Source organism: Pogona vitticeps, chromosome 4 (assembly GCF_051106095.1).
Source record: "Pogona vitticeps strain Pit_001003342236 chromosome 4, PviZW2.1, whole genome shotgun sequence".
Classification (NCBI taxonomy): Eukaryota; Metazoa; Chordata; class Lepidosauria; order Squamata; family Agamidae; genus Pogona; species Pogona vitticeps.
In genome coordinates this window covers 60,909,055-60,932,472 of record NC_135786.1, presented here as the reverse complement: position 1 = coordinate 60,932,472, position 23,418 = coordinate 60,909,055, and the positions used below count along the sequence as shown (strand labels likewise).

At 45.1% G+C, this 23,418-nt stretch overlaps 1 protein-coding gene across 1 annotated transcript in view; it reads left to right on the top strand.

Annotated features, from left to right (window-relative positions):
- The window catches only part of SLC6A9 (solute carrier family 6 member 9), a 69,816-nt gene that overhangs the window by 43,767 nt on the left and 2,631 nt on the right, over positions 1 to 23,418 (top strand). Inside the window, exons 3-13 of the mRNA XM_072997517.2 lie at positions 14,425 to 14,581; positions 15,394 to 15,525; positions 16,701 to 16,956; positions 17,792 to 17,924; positions 18,572 to 18,706; positions 18,862 to 18,965; positions 20,128 to 20,365; positions 21,282 to 21,416; positions 21,536 to 21,635; positions 22,288 to 22,388; positions 23,141 to 23,311. Coding sequence (XP_072853618.1) covers positions 14,425 to 14,581; positions 15,394 to 15,525; positions 16,701 to 16,956; positions 17,792 to 17,924; positions 18,572 to 18,706; positions 18,862 to 18,965; positions 20,128 to 20,365; positions 21,282 to 21,416; positions 21,536 to 21,635; positions 22,288 to 22,388; positions 23,141 to 23,311 — 1,662 coding nt within the window. The remainder of the gene's footprint in view (positions 1 to 14,424; positions 14,582 to 15,393; positions 15,526 to 16,700; positions 16,957 to 17,791; positions 17,925 to 18,571; positions 18,707 to 18,861; positions 18,966 to 20,127; positions 20,366 to 21,281; positions 21,417 to 21,535; positions 21,636 to 22,287; positions 22,389 to 23,140; positions 23,312 to 23,418) is intronic.

Genomic DNA, 23,418 nt, shown 5'->3' with positions numbered 1-23,418 from the left:
TTGCAGAATTCCCAGAATAAATTCTTGTCAGAATATTGCTGCAGAACCCTGACTCTTTATGGGGAAGGCTACCCAGTGGTATACCTAGTTTCTTCACAAAATGCTCTCTAGCCAGGCTGGCAACCCCATTCATTATGCTGGCAAACGTGCAGCTCAGTCACATGTGGCTGCTGACTGAACATCTTGTCCTGAGCCCGTGCTCCGGGAACACGGATGGCTGCAAGCAAGCACCCGACAGGGATTCAATAAATGCAGGAGGAGGAATGGGGGAGGTAGCGAGAGGGGACCTGGGAATGCACTAGTTGCTTGATTTACAGCATCTGGACTCCCTGCTTCCGAGGGTGAAGGAAAGGGAGGGGGTCGAGCGCTTCCTCTCTTTGCCCCAGATTCCCCGCTGTGGCGAAAGGCCTCTTTCTTGAAGGGAGGGTGGAAGCACTGAGGAGTCTCTGCTTTCTGTTGTTGTGCATATCATATAAAGCCAAAGAAAGAAGCTGCTTTCAGGTGGGCACACATCGAGGCTCAGACTCCTTCAGGAGCAGAGTGGGAAAACTGGTCTTGGATAGCATGTTCTTTCTGTGCATTTGCTCCCCAAAAGTCACATCTCTGTGTTGCAGCTGGTTGTCAGAGGGATTCCTTGAAGGAAGGTGGCCTCCTTTATCTCCTTTATCTGCTAGCTGGGTTTGCTTTGTCTCTCTGAGCAGGAAAGGACAGTATCAGTTAGTGGTTATGGATGGCCAGGCTGGGACCTGGGAGATATACAGTAGGGGGTTCATAGAATTACTATCTGACTTTGGGCCCTGAACTCTTTCTGATCTTGTCTTATCTCTCAGAATTGGTGTGGGAATAAATTTTGGAGGTAGAAAATCAAGTACAGTATATTGCCTTGAGCCCATGGCTGGAAAGACAGGCTATAAAGGTTGTTGTGGGGTTTTTTGGGGGCTCTTCGGCCATGTTCTGAAGGTTGTTCTTCCTAATGTTTCGCCAGTCTCTGTGGCCGGCATCACCAGAGGACAGGAGTCTGAACTCTGTCTGTGCTCAGTTCTAACTCTTGTCCTCTGAAGATGCTGGCCACAGAGACTGGTGAAACATTAGGAAGAACAACCTTCAGAACATGGCCAAAGAGCCTGAAAAATCCACAACCATCAGATCCCAGCCGTGAAAGCCTTCAAGAATACAGACTGTAAATATTAAGAAGAAGAAGAAAAGAAGAGGGGAGCTGGGGTTGATTAATCTGCTCTGATGGACAAATGTTGGGGTGAGATATGTGCATATTTATGAGAAATCAGTGGGAGAAAATGTTGGCCTCCCAGGCTAATGCATTGCTAATCCCAAGGGTACAGTTGTTCACTAGAGGAACATTAAAAGGAAACGCCAAAGTAAAATTACTGAAATAGAACTTTTCGACAAGATCTATATGTCCCATTTGGGCATAAATGGAAGCAACATATCCATGTCTCGCTAAAGGTGCCGCACAGTTTAACAATGCTGCTGTTGATTCTTCTTTGCCCTTTTTACATTTAAATTGTCATGGATAACTTCCTATGAATTTATATTGTTACATGTATGTGTTGTCTCTGATAATGGGTGTGCAAAAATCCATGCCCCTGTCAGCTGAGGGTAATGCAGTGCATCCGCTGAAGTTGACTCTGTTCCATAACTGCTGCCATACAAAACCTGTTAATCATTGGGATGGCATAAGATCATTTGTGTTTTTTAATGCAGTTTTTCCTCTGCAAGCTGCATTTCATGTAATTATGACTTAATTGTTGCTGGAGAGAGGAGGAAATTTGGCTCATAGCCATCTAGATTGAATGCTTCTCAGGGATAGGCTGATTGAGTTTTACCCAGAAGAGTTGGGTTAGGCAGAGTTGCCGGCAGTCCTGGGATCGTTAATGTTATCAATTTTCAGGAGCATCCCAATGTGCTTTTTACCCATGCGTATATGCATATTTGTGCACAATGCATATATCCATCTTAATAATATGTGTGCAGGCATATTTGCATAACCTAGCATTCAGAAATGCATCCCTTGGGTAGTCAAGCACAACAACTAATATGTGCAGTCTACCATTCTGCTTGGAACCATCTGGCTAGAATCCTATTGGCAATTTCTGCCATTGTGTAATTGTGTAAATTGCAATGAAAATCATTGCCAACTAGCTAGCTACCTTTCACATTCCTCATTGTGTATCAAGTTACAAGACTGGCACAATGAGGAATGTGTGCAGCAACTGTTACTTAGAGGCAATTAGCACTGCAATTTATGCAATTATGTTTAACAGCAGTCTAAATCCCCAGTAAGATTCTGGCCTCTGTTTCTAATCAGAATTCATGGAGGTGGGAGGAAAAATCTGAAAGCCCAGTTGAGCCAGACCCCTTCCAGGAGGAAAACCAGATTCTCTCAAGATAAATATTTCTAGGATTAAAAAAGGGTATAAGTGTGTTAACATTAAGGGGAGGAGAGGAGGATGGAGGTATTTAGTCCTAATCCTATTGTCTGCAAAAAATTACTTTTCTTGATTACAGCTACCAGAATTGTAATTGGGGGATTCTGAGATTTGGTGTTCTAAGATCTTCCTCTCCCTACTTTGCTACTGGAGAATACCTTTGCTTGGGAGATGGTAAGATCAAATGATAAAGTGCACTTAGATCACAAGAAGGTCTTGAGAGATTATCCTGGAAGCTGCTGACCCAGAGTTCTTTGCTCCTGCCAGGCTCCAGGCACTTGACCCCCCCAGATCAGGATCCCTTCAGGTGTCCACTGACAGGAAAGGTCACTGGAAGGGGCAATTTCAGCAGGCGTGGCTCTGTGGCTGTCCCACGCTCTGCCAGTCTCCCCAGTTAGCGCAGCAGATGGCTGCATGGACGTTCTGTGCCAGAGCGGCTGCTGTCTCTAATTGAATGACATGGTTAAGTGCACAACGCACTGGCTGCCAACCCCCTCCCACTCCACTGACAGGAGGCAGAACTGAAATGACAGCTTCCGTTTGCTGAGGATATCAATGATGGCTGTCCATCATGGACATCTCTGTGTGTGTGTGTGTGTGTGTGTGTGTGTGTGTGTGTGTGTGTGTGTGTGTGTGTGTGTGTGTGTGTGTGTGTGTGTGTGTGTGTGTGTGTTGTGCGTTGCACTGCAGTAGGATTGGGTCTCTTCCTGGCCACTTACACATGTCTGAATTGCCTAGACACAAAGACATCCAGGAGGCCGTGCCTTCTGGCCAGCATGTTGAGATATGGGCCAGTGACTGACTACAGAAAGGCAGTGAAATGCCCATGCAGGGGACATGCACATGCATCTTTAGAACATCTACTTTTCTCTCTTCCAAAAATGATGTCCCTGCTGGCCTTTCTCATCAGGACAGGGGGTTGCACAAATGCTTATCAGAGCAACATCTATATGTCTCATTGATGGAAAGTGAGAGACGAACTGCAAGAGGTAATGCTTTTTATTATACTAGCCTCCCCCAACCTGGGTCCATCCAAAGCTAGCCCTGCCATGAGCCTGTCATGTGAACTGAAATCTGCCCAGAGAGCCGAGATAGCAGATGCTGTATTTTTGTCATTGCCACCACTGCCCCAGGATGGCCGGTAGTACTCTGGAGAGATGCTACTATGGACGGTTTCCCCAGAGCCCAGCTGTTTCAATTATAGCAGCCATTGTTTTCATAATGCCTGGTTCTAAGGGGTTCTTGGAGGCAAAACACTGTGGGAAGGGTGAACTGGAGAATCGCCTGTGCCAACCAATGATTGTTGTCTGGGGCAGAGCTTTGTCTCCTGTTTCAGGTAATGAGAAAGCTTGGACTGCGGCTGGATACCAGTTTGTATCATTCTCATCCAGCAGGTCCAATAGCAATTTGTCCTGAAACAGTGGTAACTGAAATCAAACAGCTGGAGGGGTTCTGGAAGAGGAACGTTTAGATCGATGTGAATTTAATAGAATCATAGACTCAAAGAGCTGGAAGAGATTGCAAGGATCATGGAGTCCAACCTCATGGGAAAAACAAGAACTTGACAACTACACCATCTCAGAGAGCACCATCCAATCTCTGTTTCGAAGCTTCCAGTGAGATAGGCTGTTCTATTGTCAAACATCTCTTACTGTGGTAAAGCTCTTCTCATGTCAAAATCTCCTTTCTTGGAATTTGAGTCCATTGCTTTGGGTCCTACCCTCTGGAACCACAGACACACACACAAAATAACAATCCTCAGAAAACAATTTCTCCAAAGATAGATATCAAAGGTGCTTTGGTCCCTCTTTAGCAGCATTGGTTGGTCAGTTGGTTGGCTGGTTGATGTAAATCGGCAAGGTCTGCAGATTATTTTAGGGAGAGGAGGCCAACTGTTCCCATAACCACATACTATAGTTTTTTCATCACTCTTCTTGTTCACTATTTCGGTTTACTGACAGTTCCTTTGCATCTCCGGTCTTCTCTACAGAGATCTCAGGCCAGCATTTGCAATCTTATACCTGAGTGTCTGGAGTTAAGCCTCACTGTACTCAGAGGGCTTGTTTCTGAGTGCACCATGCAATTGTTTAGTTGAGAGAAATGTGATGGGAGTCTTTAGGCCTTTTGTTATAGCTTGTTAACCCTCATTTGCTTTTCAGTTTTGACACCTCTTGAATTTGTAAACAAGAAGAACGTTCAGAGGAATTGCCATATATCTTGAACAGGAACTCAAGTGTCCGGAAGATGGAACTGAGCCGTAACTAGCACTTTTGGCACCCAGGACAGGCAGCATCACCTCCCACCTGCCCATAGGCTCCTTGTTCTCTTGCTGCAGGTCTGGGACTGCCCCACAAACCCACTATTGCCAGAATCCTCTCTGCCTTCTTGGGCACAGGATGAAGGGTGCGCACACCACAGTTGCAGTAGACCTTCTCATTGTCTGGTAGGAGAGAGGATAGACCTTCTTTTCTTTCTTTGAAAACATGCCCTTTCTCTTTCTTTGGGGGGGGGATGCCACAGAGGACCAATGTGGGGAGGGGAGGTTCTACTTTGCTTCCTGCTACAAGCAATGAGAGAGTTTGGGCCGTGCCTGCAGAGAGTCTTGCAGAAAGCAAAGAGTGTTGGAAAAGTTGCTGATGGTTTTCTTGACACTCTCTAGTCCACTCATCTCTAGCTCTCTCCATTTTGAGGCAAAGCCCTTACTTACCCTGCTGTAGAGATGGCTCTGAGGGGAATGGGTTAGTATGGGCCCCAGAAGCATTTATGAAGGATGGGAGTGGGCAAGTGACTTCTGCCCAACTCTCAATGGAAAGAAGAGACAGATAGAGGGTGGTAACTAACAGGAAAGGATTTGTCCAGTGCAGAACCAGATGTTTACCATCTGTTCTAATTGAAACAACCAGGCTATGTTGTTAAGTAGCATATATCCTCCCTTTGATCTGAAATCAGTTGTTGTCGTTTTGTTGTTGTTGGGTAGTGCAGGGGGCTGGTGGTGCCAGGAAGGACCTGAATAGACAAAGGCAACTGTTCTGTCCTCAGAAGAGTGTTTGTGCTTTATGTCAGGATATTGTCCTCTGTGGTGGCTAAGCTTCCATGCAAGATTGAGCAGTCCCAGACACACTTGGAACTAGAGCCCTAAAAAGTAACTTTTCTAACCTCTTCCTGTTCCAGGGATAACTCAAAGTGTATCTCTGTCAGTTCTATAGAGCCAAATGGTAATAAGCAGGCAGTGCCTTTTGCTCCTTCTAATCTTCACGTGCAGGACAGAAAAATTAAGGGCTTCTTTCTTTTGTGGGTAGCAGTGGGCTCATTTGAAAGGAGAACTTGAAAGATGCAGTGTATGATTGCTGAATATGTTTTATGTAGCAGCACTTTCTGCAAACAGAACACTAAACTGTGAGGTTTAGACAGATCCCCCCCCCCAAAAAAAAAACCTCTTGTTAGAAGTGCTATTTACTTCTCAATATCTTTTTATATATTTAAATAAGAGTGGATGTGTGATTAATAAGGAGTGAGGCTCCCTCTTCTGGCTATGTTCTGTTACTACAGCTTTTTACTAATGTCCACTGCTGGGCAATAGTTCCCATTGGATGTTTCAAGACAACCAGTTATTCAGACTACCAGTGGAAAGATATGGGGTACCTAATCCTTCTTTCCTTCATTCAGGATTTTCTGAGATTAAAAAAAGAGGTGGAAAAAGAGAGGTGAGGAAATACTAGGAGACTAAGAAATGGTAGGGAAACGCAAAGATGACAAATGGAAGATATCTTCATCGGGAACCCCAATAAATAATGAATAAGACAGGAAGTTCATAAGGAAGATGCTGTGTTTGAAAGTATCCCTGCTATCTATGTGCAAATAAAAACCTCAGGGAAGTAAAAGTGTGTGTGTGTGCGTGTGAGCATGCGTATGTGCGTGTGTGCGTGCGTGCGTATGTGTGTGTGTGTGTGGTGTGTCATGGCAGAATTAAATCCTCCCCATCCGTTCTCCCCTCCTCGTCGGCTGCTTGGCTCCCCTGAAGATTCTGTTTACTTATTTTTAACCTTTACATTTGTTTTTGCTCTCTAGTTTCTCCTGTGGTCTCATGAGTGTGTGATATTGGGGTGAGTGGAGAGTAACTATTTAATACCCCATGGTGGGCACTAAAGAAAATTCAGCATTTGTTCCCACTTACCATTCCATTTTTTCCTCTTGCTTTGTCAGGAAACCATCTCCTCTCTGTTCTGAGTTTATGTTTAATATCAGATGTAAGACTTGTACTCTCTAAATCACATTTGTTAAGCTGGTGTATCATAGAAGCTCGGAGCGAAACTACATGAGATGCTAGTTTTATATCCAGGGGATTGAGAGCCTGTAGGTTCTCCAGCAGCATGATTCTTTCAAACTTCTATGCTTGAACAATCAGACTTACAAATGAAACCTGTGTTCACCTCCCAATGACCTATCACAGAAAAAAGAAAGCTAGTTTGCAAGATATGGGCAATGAGAAAAGCTCAGGCTACGACAAACAGACATTTTTCAGCACATCTGAAAATCCTGTTTCCAATGGTATGTTAACTGAGCCTGGAGGCCCCGGTTTTGGAATGCTTTTGCACAATTAAATCTAGAGCGCCAGCTGTGCACCCATTCCTGGAGAGGTTTGATCTGGCCACAATGACACATGCCTTAGTCACATCCTGGCTAGACTACCATGACATGCTTTATTCGGGACTGCCTCTCAGCCAATCTAAAATGCAGCAACCAGGTTGCTAACGGGCTGGCACAGGGATCCCATAAACCTCCCTGTTGCAGCTCTACTGGCATACCTTACTGTGTACCTAGAGCACCTATGGGGGCCATATGGTCCCGTGACACATTTGAACTGCCCATTCAAGAGTAGATCGCCCTCAAATACTTTGCATTGCAGCAGAGATAGATTGCAAGAATATACTGTTACATAACAGCACTGATGTTACCTGTCTGTCATGGGTTTGGAGGGAAAGTTCCATCCTATGGGGAGTGGAAGGCGGGACATCAGGAGGAGGGGCTGTACTGTATAAATATGTGATGCCTGTGTGGTGAAGAGGAGATGCTGAGACAGACTGTGAGACACTGGGTTGGGACGAAGCAGCAGCTGGGGAAGAAGAAGCTGTTGTGGGAGTCTGGGTGTCTGACAGGGTACTACTGTGTGTCAGAGTACCAACCTGATAAGTTCAGGTGTCTGTGGGTTAGCCAGAACTGATGGGTTCAGGGTCTGTGCTTTAAGTTAAAGGTTCTAGGTGAGCCAAACTGTATGCTTGTGTGTGTGAGAATAAGCCACGTTACTTTATTTTATTCACCTGATTGTTTTATTTACCCTGTTTGTATTTAAAATAAACCTTATTCTTTTGTTGTTTAAAAATCCATCCCTGGTCTGTGTGACTTATTATAGGGAATGGTTGGTGGCAGCTTAGTAACTGTGTGATAGATCCCAGTAGGTCTGGGTTTGTCACATTGATTGGTGTCCAGCGTGTGGGATACGACTGGTCCAGTTGTCCAGTGGTCCAGCAAAGCCTTGGCAAGTGTGCCCAGAGCAAGGGGGGTCTAGTCAGGGACAGTCTGAGGCGCGTAGGTAATCTTCTAGGTGTACCTCACGGGGAGGTGCACTAGTAGAAGAACGTGCCAACTGGGGAGACTTAGATTAAGGTGCTCTGAGGCAGCCTAGTTTTGGCGGGAAAACGCTGAGGCAAAACTGCGTAGCAACAGTGAGCTAGCTTGCCAGCTGAGAGGCCCAGCAGAGGGGGGTAGGCTCTGACTCGATACTGTTGCAAATTTAGTGCTGAAGAACAGCAGCAATCTCTAGGGAGAGCTGGTTCTGAGGCAAGAAGAAAAAAAAAAAAAAAGTGGTCGTTTTATTTTGAGGCTTGACTTTTTAAAGCAGCCTGTTCTGAGGGGGGGTATGCCCTTGACTCGAAGCCAAGTAGCAGACATGAGTGAAGTGAAAGACCCCCAGATTGACCAAGGCTCTGAGGATGAATTTGGCTCAGTGCAGGGTGACAGCACGGGAGAACAGACCTTAGAACTCAGAAAAATGCTCCTAGCCCAACAGCATGAATTTAGAATGAGACAATTGGATAGGGAGGCCAGAGAAAGAGCTGAAATCAGTCAGGCAGAGGCAGATGCCAAGAAAAGGGGAATGGCCATGAGAATAAAAGGGAAGAAATTGCAGCAAGGGGGAGGGGCCCATGGTGAAGGGAAGCCCTCAGATATGAAACCAAGACCTCAGATTTTGGAGGGAAAACCAAAACAAGATGAGAGAGAATCAAAATATACCAGAAAATGTTATTTCTGTCAGGGAAAGGGTCATCTAATCTCAGAGTGTCAGAAATTAAAGCAGCTAAAAGGAATGGTGCCTCAGAATGCTAGTGGGACCAAGCCAAAAGCTGTGTTCTGTGTCCAGAAAGAGCAAAGCTCATTGTCACAGAGGGAGCCTGTTGCCATGGCTACTCAGTCTGGAACAGCTACCTATGCTGAGCAGGCTGAGGAAAATGGTCCTCTTCTGGAGGTAAAGCGCTGCTTGCTGATAAAAACAGATTCTCAGTTGTTTGAGACAGCAGGGGTGGACGTAGGAATACTTGACCGTCAGTATAGGGGGCTGCGGGACACTTGTTCCCAAGTAACCCTATGCCATCCAGATATCATCCCTAGGGAGTTTATAATCCCAAATGAGAGCATGAAGGTGGCAGGGATTGAGGGGCAGATAATCTCTCTGCCAGTAGCAGAGGTACCTGTCAACTTTCAAGGCTGGAGGGGAGATTGGCGGATAGCGATTTCATCGACTCTGCCAGCAGCCGTGCTCGTGGGAAATGACCTGGCTGAACATGTGAAACGGGTGCTAGTGATTACACGCTCACAAGCCACCACAGGGACAGTTCAGGGGGGTAATGATGAGCCAGAGACGGAAGCAGGTGGGGGGAGTTCAGAAGCTGTGGTGGAAACCTTAACCACAGACAGCAGATTTGGACAGGAGCAAAAGGCAGACGCCACTCTCCAAAAGTGTTTTGAACAGGTGACTGACGCCCAGCTGACACCTGAAACCCCAGTGAGATTTCTGGAGAAAAAGGGGATTTTATATAGAGAAACCCTGAGGAATATCTCAAAAGGGGGAGATGGGATCAGAAGTCAGCTGGTGGTACCTGAAAAGTATCGCCCCATGATCTTACAAAGGGGGCACTCTGACATGTTTGCTGCACACTTAGGAGTGAACAAAACACAGCAGAGAATAACACAGAATTTCTACTGGCCTGACATAGGGAAGCAGATCAGGGAGTTCTGTAAACAATGTGATGTGTGTCAAAGGCAGGGGAATAACCGCGACAGGACCAAAGCAAAGTTGTGCCCTTTGCCTGTGATTGACACTCCGTTCAAATGCATAGGGGTGGATATAGTGGGACCTTTGCCCAAGGCCACAAAGAGGGGGAACAGGTTCATCCTAACAATTGTGGACCATGCCACAAGGTATCCTGAAGCCATACCCCTGACTAACATTGAAACTAACACAGTGGCCGATGCTTTGGTGGGGTATATGTCCAGGATGGGATTTGCCTCAGAGATAATCACAGATTTGGGAGCATCGTTCACATCAAAGCTCATGAAACGCTTATGGCAGATCTGTGGAATTAAGCACAAGGAAACCACTGCTTATCATCCTGAAAGCAATGGGTTAACTGAGAAGTTCAATGGGACTCTAATGCGCATGATTAGGGCTTACTTGGCAGAGAATCCAAACAATTGGGACCAGAAGCTGCAATCCCTTTTGTTTGCTTATCGATCAGTGCCACAAGCCAGTACCGGGTTTAGTCCATTTGAACTTCTATTTGGGAGAAGGGTGAAAGGGCCCCTTGATTTGATCAAACAAAATTGGGAGCAGATCACCCAGGATGACCCACAAGACGTTGTGACTTACATAGACACCTTGATGAATGACCTAAGGAGAAATCTAGAGCTGGCAGCAGAAAACCTGCAAGCTCAGAAGGTCAGACAGAAAACATGGTATGACCACAAAGCTAGAGAGAGGCACTTTGACCCAGGGGAGGAAGTGCTTTGGCTTAGGCCCTGCAGAGAGAATAAACTGCAGCTCAAATGGGCAGGACCATATAGGGTCATTTCCAAGATGTCAGACCTGAACTACCTAATAGAGCAGGAGGAGAACCAAGCAAGGAGGGTGGTTCATGTGAATGCCCTAAAACCCTACTACAGAGGGGAACAGAGGGTTTTATTTGCGATAAAAGCAGCTGAGAGTGAGGAGGCGGAATTACCCTTCTGGGAGGGTAGAGGGGAAGTAAAATACAACCCAGAGGAGGTAAAGATCAGTCCTGCACTCACCCAAGACCAGCAGCAAGAACTAAAAATGCTGCTTAATAAATATCAACAGGTGTTTTCCAACAAGCCGGGGATAGTGAAGGGAGTGATGCATCGGATCCACACAGGGGATGCACCCCCGCAGGCAGTATCCCCATACCGAGTAACGGGACCCTATAGGGACAAGGTGCGGAAGGAGCTGGACGAGATGCTGAGGGAGAACATAATCGTCCCCTCTTCTAGTCCTTGGTCCTCTCCGATAGTCCTTGTGGACAAGCCTGATGGGAGCATTAGGTTTTGTGTCGATTACAGGAAATTAAACCGTGTAACCACTCCTGATGCCTACCCAATGCCCAGGCTAGACAACCTGATTGAAACCATAGGGGGTTGTCGGTTCATCTCATCATTGGACCTGGTAAAGGGATATTGGCAATTAAGAATTGATCCCAGGGATCAAGAAAAGACTGCCTTTTGCAGCCCTTTTGGTCTCTATGAGTTTCGAGTCCTGAGCTTTGGTCTCAGAAATGCACCAGCCACATTCCAAAGGCTGATGGACCAGACCTTGGCAGGGCTCAGTGACTTTACAGTGGCCTACATTGATGACATAGGGATCTTCAGTAATACCTGGGAAGATCACCTGATACACCTGGAGTTAGTGCTGCAGAGGTTAAGTGCAGCAGGGCTAACAGTAAAGGCCAGCAAGTGTCAGCTGGGTAGCCCAGAAATAAAATACTTGGGTCACATGATAGGGGGAGGAATGATAAAACCCCTGGAGGCCAAAATAGAAGCTGTTCGTGATTGGCCTAGACCCAACACCAAGAAAAAAGTCAAATCATTTCTTGGGTTGGTGGGCTACTACAGAAAGTTCATCCCGAGGTTTAGCGAGATTGCGGCTCCGCTGACCGATCTGACGAGGAAGAAGGCTGATGACCGCATCCCGTGGACCAGCGACTGTGAGGCGGCGTTCCAGAGGTTGAAGGAGGCGTTGATCAACTATCCTGTCCTGCGTGCTCCAGACTTCGACCGGGAGTTCATCATCTACACCGATGCGTCTAACAGCGGGGTAGGAGCAGTTCTGTGCCAGGAGGATGAGAATGGTGACCAGCATCCAGTGTCCTACCTGAGTAGGAAACTTCAAAAAGGTGAGAGACATTTGGCAACCGTGGAGAAGGAGTGTTTGGCCATAGTCTACGCGATCCAGAAGGCCAAGCCTTACATCTGGGGAAGACATTTTATTCTGTGTACTGACCATTCACCATTGCTATGGTTAAAGACAATGAAAACCCACAATAGCAAACTTATGAGGTGGGCTTTGAACTTACAGGACTATGACTTTGAAGTGAAGGTGGTCAGAGGGTCAGTGAACTGTGTTGCTGACGCCTTATCAAGAAGACCTGAAGACTGAAGACGGCGAAAGAACATGGACTATATGTATATAATGAAAACAAAAAGTTAAAATGTACCTGGTTTTGAATTTGGTTGGTATTAATAAAGGTAAATTGATGTACTGTATATGGTAAAATGTTTAAATGCATATTTGCTATGGTTAACTTGGAGTGTAAGTATATGTAAGTATTATATGGTATGTATAACTGTTTTTGTGTATTTTATACAGGTTGTTTTTTGGTGAAAAGCACCTTAGCTTTCCCCCTACAAAACAACTTTTAAAGAGGGGAGGTGTTACATAACAGCACTGATGTTACCTGTCTGTCATGGGTTTGGAGGGAAAGTTCCATCCTATGGGGAGTGGAAGGCGGGACATCAGGAGGAGGGGCTGTACTGTATAAATATGTGATGCCTGTGTGGTGAAGAGGAGATGCTGAGACAGACTGTGAGACACTGGGTTGGGACGAAGCAGCAGCTGGGGAAGAAGAAGCTGTTGTGGGAGTCTGGGTGTCTGACAGGGTACTACTGTGTGTCAGAGTACCAACCTGATAAGTTCAGGTGTCTGTGGGTTAGCCAGAACTGATGGGTTCAGGGTCTGTGCTTTAAGTTAAAGGTTCTAGGTGAGCCAAACTGTATGCTTGTGTGTGTGAGAATAAGCCACGTTACTTTATTTTATTCACCTGATTGTTTTATTTACCCTGTTTGTATTTAAAATAAACCTTATTCTTTTGTTGTTTAAAAATCCATCCCTGGTCTGTGTGACTTATTATAGGGAATGGTTGGTGGCAGCTTAGTAACTGTGTGATAGATCCCAGTAGGTCTGGGTTTGTCACATTGATTGTGACAAACCCAGACCTACTGGGATATGTCACATATACTTTGTCCCTAGGAAGTGCAGCTAAGCTTAGAGGAACTGGGAGACTTGCTGTGTTTGTGTGAGAGAGACAGACAATGTCTCAGGCCTGCAGCTTCTACTCTCTACCATACAATATTAATCTATTTCACCATGTACAGGAAAAATTTAAAAAAGCAAAAGAACTGCAGCACTTTAAAGATTAACAGGTTTATTTCAGGGGGAGATTTCATGAATTGTAACCCACTTCCTCAGGCACACAGAGCATAAAAGCTAAACTACAGGCTTATATATGTCATAAAACTGTGCCTTAACTATTCTGCTCCATATTTCTGGCAAAGTGGATTGTAATTCCCGAAAACTCTCAATAAAATAAATCAATTGGACTTTAACATGTTACAACACTTTTGCTTCTAATTTTTGCAATGCTGAACTGGCCTATCGCAGCAGAAGGCAGTGGGGTCATGCTTTCCACCACCTCAAAGAGCAGCAGGCTATTTTTCAGGATGCAAGACTGGCTGTGCAACATACACAGCTTTGTCTTTGAACCAAAAGAAATGGCAAAAGGGTTCCAGAGGAATGGTTTAGATTATTTTTAAAATGGAGAAAAATCCCCAGAGGACAACAGGTCTTTGGGCAACATTTGGTTGTGAGAGCTTAAATGGCATCTGCACATGGAAGCCATTCGTAAAGGAGTGGGGGGGAAAAGAGATCAATGTCCAAGGACAGTATATCTGTAAATACCAAACAATATGGGAAAGTCTGTGCTTGACAGCTTCCAAGAGGAATCCGGTGACTGCTGCTGGACTCAGTAAACTAGATTTATACAAGGCTTGGTCTGATCATCCAGTGGGACTTTTTTGATGTTTGGATGGGTGGCTCAGGTGCATTGTGGGTGAGTAATGGGATCTATCTAGCTGCCTGCCTGCCCGCCCACCTGCCTGCTTGGCCCAGGGCCTCTTACACTCCATCCATGGACAGGCAAGGGGAGTAAGGACAGAAGCTTCTTTGTGCAGACTCCACTTATGCGTGCTTTGTATGGGTTGCAGCTGCCAGGTTCCCTACAGCCTGACCCGGGACTATTCATCTGGGCAGGCAGGGGGTAGCAGCCCTGTTGCCATAACCAAACCCTCCACCCCAGCTTGCTTTCCTCTCTCCTGCTGGGGAAGGGCAGTGAATTAAAGCAGCCCAAATTCCAGCTGCAGTAGGCAGTCATAGGCATGGGATCATGGTTTTGCTATCTGCTTGCTGCCTTTTTCAAAAAAAAAAAATCCTTTTTGTGGGTTATTATAAAACACTGGAAAGCTCTTCTCGAACCAACACTGAAAGAGACCCAAGAAGCAGCCGCAGGGGAACTGAGCACCCTCCTCACCTCAGCCCCAGCTGAAGCCTTGTAACCAACTTTCCTCTTTTGGGCAGAATGGTGCTGTGCCTGGTGAGACGGAAAAGCGTGACGAGAACGTCAAGCGTGGCAACTGGGGCAACCAGATTGAGTTTGTTCTCACAAGTGTGGGCTATGCTGTGGGACTTGGGAACGTGTGGCGCTTCCCTTACCTCTGCTATCGCAATGGGGGAGGTGAGTACTGGTTGCAGAAAAGTGGGGAGAACGGGGGATAGTGAGGGTTTAAAATGGCCCAGCATGATTTGGAGGGAGTATGGTGTGGTCTGCAGCTCACGTAGGCACCCTGTTGCATGTAGTTGGAGAGGGACTGTGCCATCCAGAAAGTGCTGGGTTCCAGCTGGGCTCCTTGTACCAAGGGCATGATGGGGGTGCCCAAACTGGACTAAAAGGCGCATATGTAAACATTGAATTAGTATAGAGCTCCCCCTGCAGGAATGGACTGAGATTAATTTCTGGAGTCAGGAAATTTAACTCCCCATCTGGACAGTGAAAATCAGGGCATATCCCTTCCTTTCCTAATGATTTTGAATCTCCAGTTTTCCCCATGAGGAATGCAGGGTGATTTCTTGTACCTGACCAGCCCATCTGTTCACCTAGCACTATCCTGTCTGAGTAGCCACTGTCTTTCCAGTCACCTCCTGTATGAACTCTTTTTAAACTGGAGTTGCTAGGGAGGGAGGGAAGCAGGAACGGGTGGGTGGGTTTTATCAGTCACATCTATTTATCTTGCCATTCTGCCACTTTCTTTTCTGTTTTATCTTCGTAACAATCCTGTGAGGAACAGAGGAAGAGTGATGATGCCCCAGGCCACCTAGAGAGTTTCATGACTTCATGAGAATTTAAATTCAACTCAGTTGTCTAATTAGTACTACCTCACACTAGCCCTCTGGATTGGACCCAGGACTTTTGCAAACTGATCACATGCTCTACTGCTGAGCTGTGGTTACTTTCCACTGCTCATTGTCTCCTTTTTCTCTTGCCTCCAGGTGCTTTCATGTTCCCCTATTTCATCATGTTGGTGTTCTGTGGGATCCCCCTCTTCTTCATGGAACTCTCCTTTGGACAGTTTGCCAGCCAAGGTTGCCTGGGTGTCTGGAAGGTTAGCCCCATGTTTAAAGGTGAGAGGACCTGTGTCTTTCTTCTGGTTAAGTCTGCAAACATGTTCACCATATGCAGCGTTTGTTCCTTGTGCCATCCTACCATTAGGGTGGGGAATGAGGTAGCTCCCTGCAATTAGGAATGCATAGATGTGGGGGGAGGGATAAGTGCATTCCAAGTGGCCAATGCTAGCCTTCTGCCCTCAGGTGCAATACAGGAGCCCTTCTGTGCACCAATGTTGAAATAAGACTCAACTCTCAGTCTGTTGGCAAAGGGCCTGACTGAAGGACTGGTGATTTGATATGCAGTTGGATTTTATGAGTTCTGAAAACTAAACACATATATAACTCATATTATGTTCTTCTAGGAAAGCAACATGTATTCAAAAATAAAATACAGAACCTGTATTGCAACATGTCACTGCTTAGTTGTGATACTTATGCTCTCCAATTGTACATGAGAGTGTAGCACTCTAGTCAGAGTGCATTGTTGTGTACCCTCTGTTTTCCCCAAGGGATAACCTGACACAGCTTTGCCCTTACATTAATGAATCAGGAAACAAAGGTCAACATACTTTGGGAGAGGGGTGGGGAAAAGTGTATATCTACAGTGTTTCCATGAAAATAAGATAGGGTCTTATATTAATTTTTGCTCGCAAAAATGCATTAGGGCTTATTTTCAGGGGATGCTTTATTTTTTTCATGTACAACAATCTCCATTTATTCATATACAGTCATGTCATCTTCTTCTGGTTGCTGTACAATGCTGCACAATGGCGGAGGGCAGGGTTTCACTTAACTGGGACTTATTTTGGGGGTGAGGCTTATATTATGAGCATCCTGAAAAATCATACTAGGGCTTATTTTTCAGGGAAACAAGGTAGATCATGTAAATGTTGCTTTTTAAGACTGTTAACCAGAATTCTAGGAGTTGTCATCCAGAAAAGCAATTCTGCCAAGTTCTGTGCAGAGCTGATTCTATGCTGTGATTCTATACCATTTGGTCTCCCCTTTTCAGTCCAGGTATGCCATAGACTACAGTTGCAGTGGCATGCGTGCTGCAGTGTAGCCACTCAAAGTTTTACACTTCCTGCATGCTTCATGTACTGTATTTATAATTGCTTGTGAACTCCCGTAACCAAATACCTCTGAACTCTTTTCCTTGTCACTTATCTTTATATGTTCCTTCCTTCCAGGTGTTGGGTATGGTATGATGGTTGTGTCTACCTACATTGGGATCTATTATAATGTTGTGATCTGCATCGCCTTCTATTATTTCTTCTCATCAATGACACGGGTGCTACCCTGGACATACTGCAACAATTACTGGAACACACTTGATTGCACCGGTGTGTTGGACATTACCAATGGCTCAGCTGGGTCATCACTCAACTTCACGCAGCTGTTCAACCAGACAGTCAAACGCACTAGCCCCAGTGAGGAATACTGGAGGTGATGATGGAGGGGAACAAATGGGTATGGGATGAAGAGGGAGCAAATTTGTCAGTGGGAAGGGAGGGCTAGCTTCACAGAGAATGAATTGACCACTTAGGAGGAGGCATCCTAAGAAACTAAAAACCAACAATCTTGTACAGATTGTGGCAGATGTGTGAACATTTTTCCTGCTCCAGCAGACTCTGATTGTACAACTGATCACATAACCAATTGCACAGCCAGTCTCACACAGAGGATGAGATCGGCCAAACAAAACAGCCTTCCAGAGTGAGGACAACACGTGTGTGATTGCCCTTCTGTGATCACATAATACAACAGAATGCTGGCCAATATATTTGCCCCTTGAATTATGAGTTTATATTCAACTTCTGATTGACCCAGGCTGCAATTGAGTTCTGATATGTTTCTTACACTGTGGAGTGGTTACAAACTGACTTTCTCCACAGAAATCTGATACACTTATTATTACTATTACTATTTTGAACGCAAGTCTTATGATTTCAGTTGTTTAACATTAACCCAAACCTTGAGCCTAGTTAGTGCTAAACTGAACACCTCTGCTTACTTATTTACTTACTCATAGGTTTATTTCTCTAATCTCCAACAGGTCATTCAAAGTAGCAAACAACACAAGACTATTATTACAATACTTAAAATAAAAGGTTGACAGAACCCCCCCCCCCTAATGATATTAGACGCCATGCTTTCCTGGACAGGGTCTTTGATGGATGAGTAGGTGCAAGTCCTTGTGGTCTGTTTGCTAAAGGGTGGTGCAAAGCACCTGTGAACTCCAGCTTATGCCCCTCTCTCTCTCCCCCCACCCCCCTTGCAGGCGGTACGTGTTAAAGCTGTCGGATGATATTGGGAACCTGGGTGAGGTGCGGCTTCCCCTACTGGGCTGCTTGGGCGTCTCTTGGATTGTTGTTTTCCTCTGCCTCTTCAGAGGAGTCAAGTCCTCAGGAAAAGCAAGTAGCATTCCCTCTCTTGTAACTCATTCATACCGGCTGTCATGTTCAAAGGCCTAGTGCTCTTGGAAATAAGCATTCAAATTTATACCAGCCTAGAGTTCATTTACTAATTCTTTCCAGAAAATTGTGGTGTCTAACAAATTTGGGGGGTGGGGGTAAGGAGATGTTAATACAGTGGCTACAACTGTTAACAGAACCCTTTGTGTGTTTAGGGCAGGGGTGGGCAATTAATTTCTATTGGGGGGGGCACATGAAAAATCTGAACTGTGTTTGGGAGCCAAACCAACTTTACTTAAAAATAAAATGAAACAGTGATATTATGATTGTTTTTATTTTAAACTTGCTAATCTTCACAAATACTAAAGAGGTTTTTTGCGGTATGTTAAAGATAAGCAGCTGATCAACTTTAGACAAAAAGCTATAAATGGTTTTGATGTTCAAAACTGTCCATAGGCCGGACAGGAGTGACTCGCGGGCCATATGTGGCCCTCGGGCCGCCCTTTGCCCAGGTCTGGTTTAGAGGGAGGTAAATAGGTGTGATTTTGCAAGCTCACACAGTGGGGAATGCCAAAATATCTGTAGTTGGTTGACCCCCTTCAGAGTATCCAGCTGAACTGTAACCTATCTTCTGTCTGACATTCCAGGTTGTGTATTTCACTGCAACCTTCCCGTACGTGGTGCTGACTATCTTATTTGTGCGGGGGATAACCCTTGAAGGAGCCGTTAATGGAATCATGTACTATCTGACACCGCAGTGGGACAAAATCCTTGATGCAAAGGTACTCATGTGTCTTGGCAAGCTTGATTTCCTGTCCCAGTCCCAACTTCACCTCCTTCCTCCCTTCCTTAAGAGTTTGAGGGTGTTTTAAACTGGTTCTGGGACAGAGATATGCTTGTAAATGCCTTTCCTCAATGACATTATTGTCTTTGGTAGGTGTGGGGAGATGCTGCTTCCCAGATCTTCTATTCATTGGGCTGTGCCTGGGGCGGGCTTATCACCATGGCATCATATAACAAATTCCACAATAACTGCTACAGGTAAGATTCGTAGTAAAAGCATTGGAGAAAGGATGTGGGAACAATTTGTCAGCAGGGAAGGCTGTACAGTTACAGCAGATAACAGAAGCCTTGATCCGTAGCTATAAGAATCCCTGTTTTATATATATATTGAAGATACCTGAAGACACTGAACATTTTGGAGCTCTTCTCTGAAGCCACGAGGGCCTGATATTTACTTTTTGCCTTAGAGCAAAACCTGAAACATTGTAACTATAGCCTTCACTAGACATATAGTCAAAATTAAAGTACAGTTAGGTGGATTAGTTACCCCTTACACTTACAGCAAGGATGGCAAATTATGGTCCATGAGCCACATGTGGCCCGAGTGCTAACTGTACCCCCAACATTTTAAAAATACATTTTTTAAAACATCATAAAATGTTCTGGTTGGATCTGTTCTAAACATGGTTACTTTTTACCTTCACTATGTTTTGAGACAGCATATCTACTGTTTTATATGGGAAGAGGGCTTCCCTCTCATCTCTTAAAACTAGTAAATGTTTATGACAGCACAGGAGCAGCCCCCCCTTGCAAAAAAAGTGGGGAGAAGCAAAATTGCTCATTATGGTCACTAGAGGGTAAAAGGGAACTTTTCTTTTTCAGTTTAAAAAATACAAACTATATTATTAGAGGTGGTAGAGAGGCACCAGAGTGAAGGTGAATCCTCAAGGCCCACCCATGACCAAGTGTAGTTCCTGCACATGTAGAGATTACCCAACCCACCTTTTCTTTACAGCCTTCAACCATATTTTGATAGTGTTAGTCAAGAGACATAAAAGGCAGAGTTTATGTACTCTTAAAAAAAATAATAAAATATTATGTCCTACGTTTTTGTATTCTTCTTTTCCCCCCCCCCCATCCAAAAAAGCTGAGAACTGCTCATCTACCCAAATATTTGTAGAATTTGGAAACATTCCTTTTTTGGATTAGAACTCAATTTTTAGAAGTTAAAAAAAATAACATAAGTAGCATAACAAGTTAGGTGGCATGAAAGCATTTTCTGGAACATTTCTCCTCCTTTAATGAATGAGCCCAGTTGAAATTCTGCAGGGCAGTCCAGCCTCCAAGCTTCCCATAAGTGACTTTTCCCTCTCTTTCCCAGAGTGTCTCAATACATAATTTGCCCTACCACTTTCCACAGGGACAGCATCATCATCAGCATCACCAACTGTGCCACAAGTGTCTACGCAGGCTTCGTCATTTTCTCCATTCTTGGCTTCATGGCCAATCACCTCGATGTGGACGTTTCTAAGGTGGCTGACCACGGACCTGGCTTGGCCTTCGTGGCTTATCCTGAGGCACTAACGCTACTTCCTATCTCTCCTCTGTGGTCTGTTCTCTTCTTTTTCATGCTCATCCTCCTGGGACTGGGCACACAGGTAATCAATCAGACATAGATATTTGTGGTAATCAGTCAGAACATGTAGGACTTGGGGGACAGTGGAATGGAGAGACAGAGAGTTCCTGTAGGGAAAAGGCATGTTTGACATTGGGCAACTGGATGCATCAGAAACCACAGAACACCATGGAGTGACTGATTACACAAAATTTCAAAGCAAATAAAGCTGCAAACAGCTATGTATTGGGGGGTTATGCCCATGGAGTGATGGGCAGGTAGACTCTGGTGGGCACACTGATGTATTTAGTCAGTACATGTTAATGGAGGGAAGTATGCCTTTAGACTAGGAGAGGCACCTTTAGATATTGTTGGTCTCTAGCTCCTGTAATCTCTCACCCTTCCTTATTCTTCCCAGACCTAGTGGAAACTGTACCTCCAACCACACTGGGAGGGCCACAGGTTGATTACCTCTGATCCTTAGATGAGAATGGTAATGATGACTTCTGATGACCCTTCTCGGGGTTTTCTAAGTATACAGTATAGAGAGGCAGTCGCAAAACCAGGGAGCTGGACAGGGGACAGATTGTATTTGTCTTCAGTGTGGATAGGATTGTCACTCTCGAATTGGCCTTCTCAGCCACACTAGACACTGTTCCAAGTCCTCCATACAGAGCACGTAACCATAGTCTCTCGAGACTGAAGGATGCCTAATCTAAAAAAATCTAAAATGATGCTGGAAAACAAACACGAGCATCCAAATTCCTCCAAAGAACAAAGGAATTATCCTTGTCCATATCCATTCCAAGGGATCCAGCTTCTTCTCAACCTCAAGTTGAACTGGAAATAATGCAGATTGAGAAGAATAAATGCAGATGTTGTTGCTGAAGGAATAAGAATGGAGTTTGGAGCCATCACAGAATCCTCATTGTTTGTTTCTTCTTGGTCAATTTTCTTAGTTTTGCCTCCTGGAGACTCTTGTCACTGCCATTGTGGATGAAATAGGAAATGACTGGATCATACGTTGGAAAACCTTAGTGACTCTGGCGGTGGCCGTGGTGGGCTTTCTCCTAGGTGTTCCTCTAACTACTCAGGTATGAAGCACAGAGACAGAACTGAGTGGGAAGGTGGAGAGGACTGCTTACTAGGGCTCTGAAAATATAGAATTGTCCCAACCTCTATTGACTGTTTTCCTTCGGTCTTTCCATTTCAGGCTGGCATCTACTGGCTGTTACTGATGGACAACTATGCAGCAAGCTTCTCACTTGTTGTCATTTCATGCATCATGTGTATTGCCATCATGTATGTCTACGGTAAGTAGGTTTATCCACTTGATAGGTACATTTCCTAGAATAGCTAATCACAACACTGCACAGTAAGGTCTGGGCCACATATGCTTGCTTCTTTTCAGAAGCCAGATTAAATATAAGCTGGGCCTTAATTAGCCGAAGTTGGAATTCAGTCCAAAAGACAGACACTCTTATTGCTGATCGAGACTGCCAGGACTCCTGCCTCCTACGTTTGGAATCTCATATTTGTTGGAAAATTTACTTGATTATGTTGGGACACTGATAGTCCTGAGGAGCCACCTCTAGACTGAGGAATGAGAGACAATGCTAGAGGATGGGGAGTTTACCTGTGCTCCTTCTTGGTTTGCAGAGATTCTACCACTGCGCTGTGTCTGTAGGCAAGTAAAATAAGCATGCCCTCTTCCTAATCTCAAACTCTAATATTAGACAAGGTAGTCTAGAGGGTGTGATGTGCCCCACATTGGTGATTAATTTGGGGTCCTCTTGCTAAAGTTCAGAGCTCAGAACAAGTCCAGCTGATGACATGAAATGCTAAACGGAGCTCTCATTTTTCAAAGTGTGGAATGGAAATAGCCATGGGATAGATATATGAGAACCTGCAGTGTCCCTGTTTCATTCTACACCACTGACAATCCCTGTCTCCATTTCTACTCAGGGCATCGAAACTACTTCAAGGATATTGAGATGATGCTGGGTTTCCCACCACCCCTCTTCTTCCAGATCTGCTGGAGGTTTATCTCTCCTGTTATCATATTTGTGAGTGTGTAAAGGGAATCACAGTGGGGAGGAAGGAGGAATGGGACAGACACAGTATTGGAAACGAAAGGAGACAGTACAGTGTTACAAGTAATTAAAGCAGATGTGTTTAAATATATGCAAAGAGGAGGGTTAAAATGTAAGCTGCCAGGACAGAAGACAGCCAAAACTGGGATAGGGGAGATGCAAGGGAATGCCAATGTACCTGTCAGTTGAGGCCAACCCCATGATGGGGAATTTTGTGGGTGTTGTGTCAGGACTATTTAATTTGTTTCTGTTTTCAATGCTTATTAGATAGAAAAGGGGAGAGGTCCTTGAAGGGTTTTCTGCCTCCTATACCAACTTAACATGATTGGTTTTGGATACAATGCTCATTATCCTATTCAGTATTTATGGACAGGCAGCACTGGAACTGTGGAAGCTGCTGCAGTAATCTGACTATTTGTCACTCATGACATGACCAGGCACAAGACCAGCACTTTGCCAGACTGCCACAAGCATTTCAGCAGTCGGGACTTCTGCATTCCATTGAAAAGGTTACAGGTCTATGCAACTTATTTACTATTGCACTCAGGCAGCAAAATGTTTTGGCCTGGTTCTGACACCATGTATAAAACCAAGTCCCTCCATACCTGCAAAAGGTATTGGACCTCTGATGCTGTAGGGAAGGGCATGCATAACAGTGGGAACTGACCAAATCAGTCTTTGGGCTTTCTTTCTTTCAATCAGTCTTTTTGCCACTCTTCCCTCAGTTTATCCTCATCTTTACGGTGATCCAGTACCGGCCAATCTCCTACAATGCCTACGTTTACCCCAGTTGGGCGATCACCATTGGTTTCCTCATGGCACTTTCATCTGTCATCTGCATCCCCATCTATGCTGGGTTCTGCATTATGCGCTCAGAAGGGGACTCACTGCTACAGGTAGGACTGGGGAAATGGGCTGGGAAGGAGAGGAGGATGCACCGGCCCACTTGGGATTCTAGCAGGAAAGTTACTTGCCACTAACATTTCCCCATGCCTTCTGTCTC